General features: G+C 39.5%; 1 protein-coding gene across 5 annotated transcripts in view; it reads left to right on the top strand.

The window, feature by feature from the left end:
- Positions 1-5,357, top strand: part of LOC119721241 (tensin-like) — a 74,096-nt gene extending 68,739 nt beyond the window's left edge. For all 5 annotated transcript variants that reach the window (XM_038191211.1, XM_038191214.1, XM_038191215.1 and 2 more), the window contains 4 exons: positions 1,269-1,437; positions 2,218-2,286; positions 2,668-2,706; positions 3,195-5,357. In XM_038191211.1, the coding sequence (XP_038047139.1) occupies positions 1,269-1,437; positions 2,218-2,286; positions 2,668-2,706; positions 3,195-3,342 (425 nt within the window). In that variant the 3' untranslated portion in view covers positions 3,343-5,357. The remainder of the gene's footprint in view (positions 1-1,268; positions 1,438-2,217; positions 2,287-2,667; positions 2,707-3,194) is intronic.
- The last annotated feature ends 7,550 nt before the right edge of the window (positions 5,358-12,907 follow it).

Below are 12,907 nucleotides of genomic sequence, written 5' to 3' on the forward strand. Positions count from 1 at the left end.
AAATGACAGAGGAACAAGAAACAAACATGTAGGGGACACACAAACATGCAGGGTTGGAAGGAGAATCACAAAGAGGGATGGGGGGGGGGCAGACCAATCCATATCTGGCTACCATCTCTCAATGTTTTGGTCTACATGTACAAATCTATATTCCATGACTGACATTTTAAAAAATGAATCAATATTTTCTTGCTCCAAATTTTTTTCGAATCAGGTTTACAAGGAGGTCCAATGTAAAATTAAAGTTGCATTTAAATATCTGTTAGTGGTCATTGCTGAAACCAAGGGGTGGCTGTGGAGTTTAGGGTCCGAGTTCCTATAACAGATGAAACATCCACCTTTAACTTTTTACTTTTGTCAAGTTTCAACATGTTCAAGTTTTGTAAAAACTAGTACAAATTGTCGTACTCTTTAAGTTAGAGTTTCTTCATCAGATTTACACTTTATAGTAGTCAACTAATATTTTAAAAAATATATTTTTAAAAAAGTGGCAAAAATATATGGAGTTCATCAAATAAGGTTTTCCCCTTCTTTAAATTAGGTTGTTTCCAATTTTTTCAAATTGATTGTGACAATAACAAATTCTGTTGCCATGTTGTAATTTATGGCATGAAGCAAACACGAAGAGCACTCGCATGACACAATTAAGCAGGTACAAGTGATTCCTAACTTCCAATCACTTCCTTCACATCCCCATGAACATCAACATCTCAAGGACAGACTGTTCAGCTGTAATTAGTGTCTTGTTGTTTATTTAGATAATTGTTATTTATTATCCCCGGTCTCGGTCTCGGTCTCGGACCATTTCGGTCTCGGTCTCGGTCCGCCTTGAAGGGGCTGGTCTCGGTCTCGGTCTCGGTCTCGCAACTTCAGGTCTCGGTCTTGGTCTCGGTCTCGGACTATCCGGTCTCGCTACAACACTGCTAAGCACACAAACTTACTACAGAGGACCGTTTTGAACAAAAGAACCAACTCCAGAGGACTGAAAGGATCTGTTGTTCTCCCTTTGTGTGTCTGTCCTCGGGGTTATGTAGAACAAGTACGTACTGGTTAGCACGCGTATAGCACGAAGTATGCACAATTAATTTTATTCTGAACGTGCGCAAAGTCTTGCAACTTTGTGTAGATTGGTTACCTAACTCTTTGACTGATTTTCACTTATTCTACAAACTTTTTGGGCCATTCTAAATCAATTGCATTTTGCCTTGTCTTGTTTTCTAAGATCTGTTTGCTAGGGATGCTGTTTTTTTCCTCCCGATCAATTTCAGCTTGTAACGTTCTATATCTGGCCACCATGGAGATGGAATCTTTGACTGGCCCAAGCGCCATACGAGAGGCCACAAACCGACTGGTGAACCTCAAGGATAAACCAAAGAAGGTCGTAGTTCACTTCAAGGTCTCGCTGAAGGGAGTTACACTGACAGACAACCAGAGAGTGTAAGCTGAAGTTACACGTACTTTCATCTCAAATGCAAAGTTAACCTGAAGATAGAATGTCCTCAATAATAAGGCTCTTAATCTGTTCAACTTTCCAAATCGTCAAATAAACCAGGAAGGGAAACTGCCTGGTGCATATATAGAGTATTGAACCAAGAAATTGACTAGAGTGGGGTTTGAACCTACAACCTCCGGATTGCCGTACCAGTGCTCTACCACCTGAGCCACCCAGCTCTTTGTTGGCGGTTCCCCAGTTTGTCAATGTAACAACCCATCTTCATGACCATGCACACAGAGTGGTGTAAAAAAAAAAAAAACTGCTCCACATAAAACCACTTGTTACATTGTACATACACACTCATTTGTTTTCAAATAAAACACTTTTCTTGTGCATTGTTGTACTTTTGAATCTGTTTACCAGCTAAACTTGGGGGGTGGCCTAGTGGTTAGGGTTCGTGACTCATGATAAGAGCGTCAGGAGTTGGAATCCAGCTGCTGGCAATATGTCCTTGGGCAAGCTACTTCACCCCCACTTGCCCCTCTTCACCCAGGAGTATAAATGGGTACCGGCATTAGCTGGGGAGTAGCCTGCGATGGACTAGCATCCCATCCAGGGGGAGTAGAAATATTCTCAGTCGTTTCATGCTACTGAAAACGGAGATAAACGCCTGATGGGCCACATTGGCTCGTGACAGACTTTACTTACTTTACCTGCTGGACTTACATGTATATGAATGCTTTTGCGATTTGATTTGTTTTGTGTTAATTGTTTTAATGCAGGGTGTTCTTTCGAAGGCATTATCCAGTTCAGTCTGTTCTGTACTGTGGCATGGACTCGGGCTCAAGAAAGTAAGACTTACATATTTTTATACCAGCCTAACTTAATTTGCATTGGGATGATGTAAATTCAGTTTTGGGTTTTGCCCTACACCAACTATTTTATAAACACTGTATTCTCAGTGTTCAAGTGCTGCTAAGAAAAAAACTCACTAACTAATCGGTGGGTCTCTAACCCAAATGTATGTGCGTTTGCGGAACCACAGGAACATATGTTGCCAGACTATCTATGCAGGAAGTCAACAGCACATTGAAAAAGTGGCCTCGCAAATTTTAGTTAAACTCTTGCTTGGCCACTGATCAGTGAATTGCTCACATGTGGAGGTGCTCCCATATTTCTGCCTATGGTTGCATTTATGCATTCATTCCTCTTTTCTTTATGTACTTGCGTAGATGGAAGAGGAAAGATGGAAGTGAGGAATCTCAGGCTAGGTAAGTGCATGTGTTAATTGTTGACAACTGATGAAATTTGTGAAGTACTTATGCTTATTGTTGAACTCGGTACATAAGTACCTCCCCACCGGTTACAAAAAGAGACGAACAAATATTATTAAAGTCGTTGCCGCAATACACCTTGCACCCACGCAAATACATATACGCTGTGGGTTTTGTGCATCGTTAGATGAAATTTGGTTGTACATACTTGGATATGTTCATAACACGTTTCCTTGTAGGGTACAAAACACAAAGGGTGACAATAGGGACAAGTTGACCTTTAGAAATCTAGGTGCCCTGCAAGGAAAATATTATGGAGTTTGTGAACGAGCACCACTGAAGACGTGTTCTCGTTCAGATACATTCCTCAAGTATTCACTGCCAACTACTGCTTCTGCATAGAAATATGCTTATCAACCATTCACTTCCTGGATTGGTCATTGTATCTTCATTGAATATTCTTGCTTCTTTCCACGTCCTTTCAGGATCTTTGGTTTTGTGAGTCGCAAGCCGGGCTCCAAGACAGACAACCAGTGCCATCTGTTTGCCGAGTATGAGATGGAACAACCAGCGTCGGCCATCGTTAGTTTTGTAACCAAAGTACTTCTTGGCTCTTCCGTTCCCAACCATTAAGGAGGGGTTGCCATTGGGCAAGAAAATGGAACAGCTCTTGAATGAATGACGTGTATCAGGAATCTAAGACTTTTTTTTTTTTTTAGCCTATTGTGTGGAGGACGAAAAGTAGACATCTGCCTTTCTGCTATCAGAATAGCAGATGTAACGTTTTGCGAAAATGCATTTTCTACTTTTCTGCTTTTCTGCAGAATTATTTTACTTTTCCTCTTTTCTTTCGCTCAAGTAGCAGAAAATCAGATTTAACATTTCCGACTTTTCCATTCTCTCCTTTTTCATTTCTGCCAACTGAAAAGTAGATTTTACCCAGGCGGCCGAAGAGTGGCCATCTGCTTTTCTCCTTTCAGAAAAGCAGAAAAGTGGATCAAACGTTTTGACAACAACTGTGTATTCTACATGTACTTTTCTGCTTTTCGGATACCGGAAACGCAGATTTTACTCAGGCAGCCGAAAAGTGGCCATCTGCTTTTCAGAGCAGAAGAGCAGAGTCAAATTTGTGTCCTCCACTTTTCGTCCTCCATACTGTTGGCCATATTTTAAGCAAATGCGGGTGCTTTTACAATATTTTCTGGGTTCAAAAAAAGACTAGAAAAATCCCGCTCATTGAAGAAGTTTAGTAACCTGACTTCAATCTATAAAAACAAAGATTTTATGGTTGTTGGACAGCTGGGGATAGTTTCTTTGTTTTGGCTGACAAAGTTCAAGCGATTGACCCTCTGAAAAGACACAAAGGCAAAATGGTGTGATGGACAACGGACAGTGGCATTGATGGTAGCGATACCTACCAACCATTTGGATCAATTCATTGAACGAAACGGGTAGTCTGTTAGAGATGGTGTATTAAAAATGTTCATGTAAAGTGTCAAGCTCATGACATTACATTGAACGCGATTAACTGCCAAATATGTAAATAAATTTTTAAGAGTAATTAAACTTCGGATTTCATCTTCATGCAAGTTAACGTTATAATAAGAGAAACCTTGTATGCATTAACATGTTTTATGCAAATTTCATCCGAATTGAACAAAACAAGCTCAACTCAATTTAAAAAAAAAATAGTATTTTTAGATTTCTAAATTATGAAAATATATTCTTATCTATTTAAAAATTGTAAAAAAAAAAATATAGTACTGGAGTACTTTGAAGAAGGATAAGTTTTTGGTTTTTGGTTAGTGATGTATTTTAGCTGTGCCAAAATGTGTTTGGTTGTAACTCCTAAGCAGGGTATTTAGATAATAAAGTGTGTTGACTTGAATTTGTATTCAGTCATATGTGTGCTGGAGTTTGAAACCGTTTGGCATTTGATGAGATTAAAAGATCAATTTTTTGGCCCTTTTTTGGGGGGCCAAAAACCAAGCCATGAAATGTGAGTTTTCTGGACAAAAATCCAGGGCCATTGAAGAAACAGGTAGGGATGAATTCATTGGACGATACTTGTCATGTATATTTACTGTACATGTATTATGTTATCCTCTCATAGATTCGAATTGCTAGTTGGTGTAAAATTAACATAAAGTTAAATTTTGCCTTGTACAGTAAAGCTGTCAACATGTTTCTTGTTTCAACTGATAGATTCATGTGCGGGCTCGGGTGTGGAATGTTATTTGGATTAAAAAAAAAAGTGGTTGTGACATGTAGTTGTGCAGTATTCATTTTCAGACTCATGCTTGTATTAAAGCAAAAAAAAACAAAATTAGATTTTTTAAAAATTAATGTCTACCAGTTTAATTTCAAAAGTAACTTTTGAAATGCATTGGATAGATTTTGCGTATTCAGACATGCACTAGTGAACCTGCTTGCCCATATGTTTTTTATATAAATCAAATAAATAAGGTGCATTGGAAAGGGTGCATTTTTTTAAATCATCATATTCATTGACAGTTAAAAAAAAAAGCTGTGGAGTATCTAGAAAGGCAGAAAGTATATCAGCAAAATAAATCTGTCTTGCAAACGCAATTGATGTCATAACATCTTTGAATTGTATTTTTCTCCTTTTGGGGGATGGGAATTGGATACAAATTTTAATCAATTAAAAAGAGCTTCTACCTTAGAATATGCCTCAAAAGATTTTAAATTTGTAAAGTAGTTACAAAATTATGAACTGCTTTTAACAAATGTAATGTAGCTGTTATTTTTGTCAAGCAACGAATTGTATTTCTAAATACTTCCCTTTTATTTTAATTACAATGCATACTTTGTTGCATGAGATTTCTTGTACATATTGATTCGACAGTCTGATCTGACTATGCATTTCAGTAGAGTTAATGAATTTTTTGATATTTGCTATGTGATAGTATGTGATTCGAAAGGCCTAAAACTTGCAAGATTTTTTTTTGATAGGATAAACTTAAGATGAACTGACGTAAAGGAATTAAAAGAACTTGACCAGATCTCAGTGAAATTTCCGGAGGTCTGGTTAGTGTCCGTTTGCAAAGATGGTTTGGAAGAGGCTACACTGAAGTTTCAGCAACTTGAACTGGTTCTTAGGTAATAGCTTGGCCTTTTCACACTATGGTCTCCCCTACCCAGGGTGAAATCAACACAAGTCCACCGTATTGAACATGGTTAGACAATGCATACTGTTCACACTTTGACAAGTTGTACACAGATCGGTGTAGATTTTGGATTATCTACATGGAGAGAGTCTCTCAACCCTGGTTCTGACTGGGGTTGGATTTTACCCTTGAATTCTTGGTAGTGTGATGAAAGGGGTGTTACAACTGATAATGTAGTAACCAACAGATAGTGTATCACCAACCGATAATGTCACACAAATTGACTGATACTCTATCACTAACCGATAATGTAGTAAAAATGAACTACACTATCAGTCGATTGTTGTTACATTATCGGTCTTAACCGATAATGTAACAAATATTGACCGATAGTGTAGTAACATTTACTACACTATCGGTCAATTTCTGTTACATTATCGGTTAGTGATACAGTATCGGTCAATTTGTGTGACATTATCAGTTGGTGATACACTATCTGTTGGTTACTACATTATCAGTTGTAACAAAGGGGTTCCTGAATCTTTTGGATAGTGGAAAAGGCCCTGTAGAAACAGCACAAGAGAGTCCCTGTTTTTCAAGCGCAACCAGGCTTTACTTCAAGTGTAGATGTTGCTTCCTAAAAGCAAATTGTAACATTGTTTGAACTTTCATTTGTTTCTTTCAGTTTGATTTCTTTCAGTCGAAATAACTGCCGATATAATGGGAATGCAATTTAGAGTATATATCAAGCTTATTATTAGTCAAACTCTGAAGCATGCCATGTCCGCGAGAAACTTGGGAAATGCTACATTTGCATACTTTTTAAAGTAAGCCATTCGTGTTCAGTTTTGTCCATCTAAAAAACTTCGGTTTCACTGTTTTTCAATAGGAAAAGACCATGTCGGCCCTAAAGTGTGTGAGGACATGTAAAATATTAAGGTATTACAGAAATTGTACCTCAAACAGTCGTATGCAAATGGTTATCGTAAGATGTAAACCATGCTGAGCTAACGCGAATCTGCAAATTGTGAAAGTAGTGATGAAATCCTAAGGGGGCCATTTTTGCGAAGCTGCTTATGCAGAGGAACATGCTAAGTACAGAATAATATTTGCTCAGCAAAATTAGGCCAACCGCCCAAATTTGCATGCAATGGGAGACTTGTGAGAGCTTGGCGGCAGCAAAATCACCGGTCCTTTTCAATTGTTCACATCATGATTCAGCAAATCACGCATGCTCAAAATGACTTCCTCCTTCGAATGGGATGTAAAGCCGTAGGTCCCGTGTGTTGTGTAATCCAATGCACGTAAAAGAACCCAGTGACACTTATCGCTAAGAGAAGGGGTTTGGCCCAGTTTTTCTGGTCTCCTGTATAAACTCCCACGCGGAGTATTTAGGAGATGAACCAACCAAGAACCAAGAGCTCAAACAGTAGAAAAGGACCGGTTTGTTAGCTGCCACCAACGTCTCAAAAGTCTCCCATTACGTTTCAACTTGGGCCCAGCAATATCTTCTGCATAGCAATTCCATGAAACGTGGCCACATTGCTAGTTAGTTGTCAAAGTAGCCAGTTGCTGATGATCTTCTAACATGGAGTATTCATGTACTGTACTGTACTGTACTGTACCTTTTTCAGAGTGCGATATATGCCTTGAGATACTTTGTAGCAGTAGCTTTCCCATGATAAATGTTGATGTGCAATTCCCATAGCAACCATACAGCTCAAGTACTATTTGGGCTCCATTATGAATTAGTCCAGCCCCGCTTAGTTGAGTTCAATAACAATGTTTGTTTAAATATCAACTCTTACAATGAACCTAAAAGAAAAGGAAAAATTGATTGCAAAAAAAAAAAATAGTCTCCCGTGAAAACATTGTTCTAGGTTCTTAAATTGAATTTGTTGATGTTATAATGATGTTAATGACGTTAATGCAGACCATTTGCCTCACCAAACCAAATATCCGGGGAATCCCTTTTTACACTGAAATTAACCACAACTTAATTGAATTTCTTTTTCAAACCAATTTTAAGTAGATGTAATGACTAACATTGTACCATGCAGTAGTAAATGCAATTTCTGTCCCTGTTTAACACCCGTTTCAGGATTGTAGTCCATTGCCACGAAAAGACATATACATTGTATACAGTTCACGGTGGCTTGAGATGCTACATGTACTTAAAAGCTGTACTCCAATTCTGTAAAAATGTTCCGTTGATTGACACCTAATGTGTTGAATAAAAAATAAATTAACATTTTAAACACTTCGTATTGTTCATGAGATTTCTTCTGTTCGAAAATGTATGATTGATATACATGTACCTACATAGTTTGCAACTTTTGCACCATCCTTACACTACAGTTTAAATACAGTCCATCATTTGTAATTTGTGCATTTTGTTATCTTGAAGCAAAAGTGCTCAAAATCTAAAGGGTGCTGAACAACTAACGTGATCAGTCAGCTCACCTTCAGCTGTATATCCAACTTGGATATCGATAAGGCGCAGATGCCGACCTCGCAACACCTGGATACACCAGCTCGAGGAAGATGATGGGGCTAACGCACGGCAGCTGTGGCATCTTGCTTCATGTTGTCATGCCTGGGTGGCACTAAGTTCCACAGTCGGATACAGAGAATGATGACTATGATGACCAATTAACACCTGGCTCAGGAACAATGCTGACGAGATTCAAAGTTATGCTGGCTAGCATGACCTAAAAGGAACTTTTATGACACTCTGAAGGATATAGAAGTCTACGATCTTACATCGCTATGATCACCCCTGGCCTCTATATAGCCTCGGAACACGTAACTAAATTTAGGGCCTTTGGCAGATCATTCCAAGTTTAGGGATGCCAAAGAAAGTTTTGGTGCAGCTTTTATCAACAATGGCATGCAAGAACGAGTCCAGGATGTTGTGTGGTTTGGAATTTCCTCGTTTTTTGTAAATTCCCAGTTGCATGCATGAGGACAATAGTGAGACATCTGAGTCTTTTCCTGTCTCCAACTGAGTGAAGTAAGGCTTGGTTTTGACGCTGAAACTATCAAGTCTGATTTCTGCCGTGCTGACATGATGCTATCAAAATAATATGGTAGGCCCTAATAGGAACGAGCATCGGTTATTTCAGTACTTCTATACACTGCTTCACATTTAGAAAACTGGAAAGTCTACAGTTGCCATGCCACACAACCTGGCTCCAAAACGTCAAGATCAGGTGGCAAGATGAAACCTCAGTTTCTAAGGTCATTGCTTATAAGCAGGTCCATCATCTACACCACATTGATGCGGACCGTCATTATTAGGTAGGTCGCGTAGTTTGCAGGCCAGATCATTGAATGGGCCACATACATGTATCAAGAGTGCTCTTCTGTGACGATCTAAAAGGATAGCACTGTCGTGATGGCCGCCGAAACATGATGATTTCACAAATTTTCTCAAAGTGCTTAATTGGTAATAATCCTGACATCCAACAAAAGGACGATGTCGATTGGCAATTAAACCCCACTTCCCAATTTTGACCAGCGACTTAAATTTCACACCATCCAAGTGGATAAAAGCAACCAAGGCACCAAGGTGCATGTTGGGAGCAGGCATGCATTAGGACCCAAACTACAGACTCAGAAACGGGAAAGGACGAGGAAAGAATTAGACCGCGTTGAAGCCAATCTTGACCTACCAATCCATGATGACCTGAATAACTTGCCCTATGCACCTGCAATCTCGCAATAAACCCCTTTGGTTCTCAGTCAAGTTTCTTGAAGAGCTAATTGGCTCAAAGGCAGAGTGGTGCATGCAGACTCTGGGAATTAAGATGCCAACATTGCCAAGAAAGAGCTCATCTTAGGTCCTTTAAGCTACCAGGTTTCAAACTTTATCGTAAACAGTGGGTGACTCTAAATAGGATCTGTACCCTCCATGCAAGAACTGCCCATCACATTCATAAGATGAGGGGGAGCCTTTCTTGTGACTGTGGGCACCCGGACCAGCAGCCCATTCCTAAATGACTGCCCGCTGAGATGCTTCCTTGTCGGCACTGATTCTCACCAATTGCAAGCTACTGGTGCCGCCCTGGCCCGGATGTACAATCTTGATCGGACATTATAGGCAGCACACATCATACGAAAGTAGGCCTAAATAAAATAATTGCCGTAGAAAACCCGGAAAATCAGCTGGACATGTCACTTTAAATGGGGGGGGGGTGTTTACATGTAAGCAGTGGTATTGTCCGCAAGGTGACTCATCCTCAAACCAATATCATTTTGAATAATCACGCCTTGTCAAAATTAAATGATTTCTGGTTCAAATTTCATCAAACATTCTCAAACATAAACCCCGGCCCAAGGGATGGGTTACAACAAGTGCGAGCCCACAATAAGCTCTGGCCGTCCTGCATGTACAAGCCCGGGCCGCCGTCCCACGCGAAAATCACGCACTATAATAATTGACCAAAATAAGCCTCTACGTTTCCCATAAAAATAGTGCGCTATATACCACGTGGGGAATCGATTAATGGCATTTTCAATGGGAACATTTTAAATTCCGCCTTTGTTTGTAGGTGTCGCTTATCGTTGAGTTTCAGTCAAATCGTCTTGGCATTTCTTTGGGTACCGGTACAAATTTTCACCTTGATCAAGTTGATGCATGATGAGCGAAACTTATTCACTGTTACGCAGAACCTACATAGTTTCAGTGTAACATACACTTGCGAGTACCGGTTTTTTTTCGAGGGGGGGGAGATGAATGATGTCTGGCTCTGGAACAATTTTGTCTGGTTCTCTTTTGAAAGTAAATAGGTCTATAGCCTACATGTATAGGCCAACACGTACGGTAATGGAGGAAGGAATAGACTATATTCCAGGCTCTATGACCAGTGGCGTAGCCACGGGGGGCGTGGGGGGCGACAGCCCCCCCCCCCCATGAAACCTTGTCGCCCCCCAGTCGCCCCCCCCCCCCCCCTGAGATTTTGAGTTTCTAAAAAAATTATCATTGATTTACATGACCCCCCCCCATGAAATGTTCCAGCCCCCCCCCCCCCCCCCCCCCAGCGCCCCCCACTGAAAACGTCCTGGCTACGCCACTGTCTATGACCGAGTATATACAGGTGAGTAAAAAAAAAGCGGAACCCAAACTCCAACAATTATATTTCACATTTAAAAAATATGTAGCACACAAAATAATAATAACTGGAAAGCCAATTTCATAAGCTACTTTTAGATGAAAAAAATACTGAAATTGCTCAATCCGTTCAAAGAATATCACGATTTAAACACAATGACCCTACAACATGTCTCGTCCAAAAATGCGATTTCAAGAATCGTCGTCACAATGATGTCTTCAAACATCATCAGCGATAAAACCTCAATTTAAAAGTTTAAAATATTCAACAAAGTCTTTTTGAAAGCCCGTCTTTTAAAAAACAGTGGATTTTATAAATCATATTGTTTGTATCACCAGTGTTGCTTATAAAGATATTGTGTACTACAGTTGTTGACAGTTGTTGAAACAAACATTCTGTGTTATTTTCTTTATTGTTCCAAACAGTCAAAACACACAATAAACTGCTTTTTTTTGGACGAGACAGGTTAATGGTTTTAGGGTCATTGTGCGCGTTTAAATGGTGATATTCTTGAAACGGATAGCAATTTCATTAATTTTTTTCATCAAAAAGTAGCTTATGAAATTGGCTTTCCAGTCATTATTATTTTTGTTGCTACATATTTTTTTAAATATGAAATATATTTTTAGGGGGTTCGGGTTCCGCTGTTTTTGACTCACCAGTCACCAAGCATTAGGGCCTAAAGCCGCACCCTTTCTCTGAGTGATCCGCATTGTAGTAAAGACATTGAAATATGGCTAGGATAAGGGGCCGATAATTAATGAAAATTCATCGCAGACATTTCGGAGACCATCAGAAATAGGGTTTGAGGGCTCTGAGTTGGCAGAGCACCAGGCCTAGGCCTCCGATTTGCCGGAGGGCGTAGGTTCAATTTGTTTTTCATGCGCCTAAAATCTAAAAAGCAAAGAACCAGTTTGATTTGCTGATGATCAGTGGTAACGAAAATAAATAATTCAAGCGCACGCGTTGGCGCAGATTCCATTACCACGTAATTTCTTAATCATTAGGCCTATATTGTGAATTTATGTGAAGTATAGTTTGGATCAACCTTGGGGAGGGTGGATATAAGGCTAAGTAAAAAAAAAAAAAAAGAATAAAACCTCAGCGTTTTCTCGTTCCCGTCCGCTTCCTTTTTTTTCCCCGGCCGCCTCCCTTTTTCAAATATACATTTGCAATATTTTTTGCATGTTTTTATCAATAATGATTGACAAGTCTTTTTATTCGTTTCTAACGAAATTGTAGCTACGTAGAATACGCAATGGCTAGGCTCCTTTCGACACAATTTGTTTCAGCAAAGTAGTTGAGAAAATCGAAGAATCTATCCGCCTTCTATGAAAAAAATGTTTTTAAAAAATACATATTTTTTTTAAAAGTGAGCATTCCTTCCCACCCCCGGAAAATATTAAGGCCTTCTACACTCTGCAATTTAAGAATACATTTATGAAATTTAGCATTCCATTTATTATTTTTTGGCCCATTTTACTGGTTCATAACATCAGTCACCCCCCCCCCCCCCCCCCCCCCCCCTTTAGATCCGCTGTAACTGGATGGATCAATCTCGGAAATGATCACTTGGGTGTTGATTGCCCCTTTTCGATCCCTTCACATGAAAGTATGCCCAACATGCATTGGCCCCAACCTCGTTCTCATGGTGTCGAGCAGTACAGTACGCTCAGAATCTTGCACACGTATGCAAATGAAGAATAGTATGGTGCCAGGCTATGCTTTAAATCAGCGTTTGTTTTTGTATACGGTGGACGTCTGGGGTAAACACATGATCAATAAATCGTCGGGCGGCTTGAGTTCCGAAATCAAGCCAATATGTAGTGTCATATTACATATTATTCAAGCAAAATGGAAAATGTGCATTGATTTTGAGGTAAAGTAGACGTAATAATTCACAGCGAACGTTAGAATACGTCATATACGTTGGAAATTAAAAAGTTCCAAATCCAG

This window comes from Patiria miniata, unplaced genomic scaffold (genome assembly GCF_015706575.1).
Source record: "Patiria miniata isolate m_02_andy unplaced genomic scaffold, ASM1570657v1 HiC_scaffold_13, whole genome shotgun sequence".
Lineage (NCBI taxonomy): Eukaryota > Metazoa > Echinodermata > Asteroidea > Valvatida > Asterinidae > Patiria > Patiria miniata.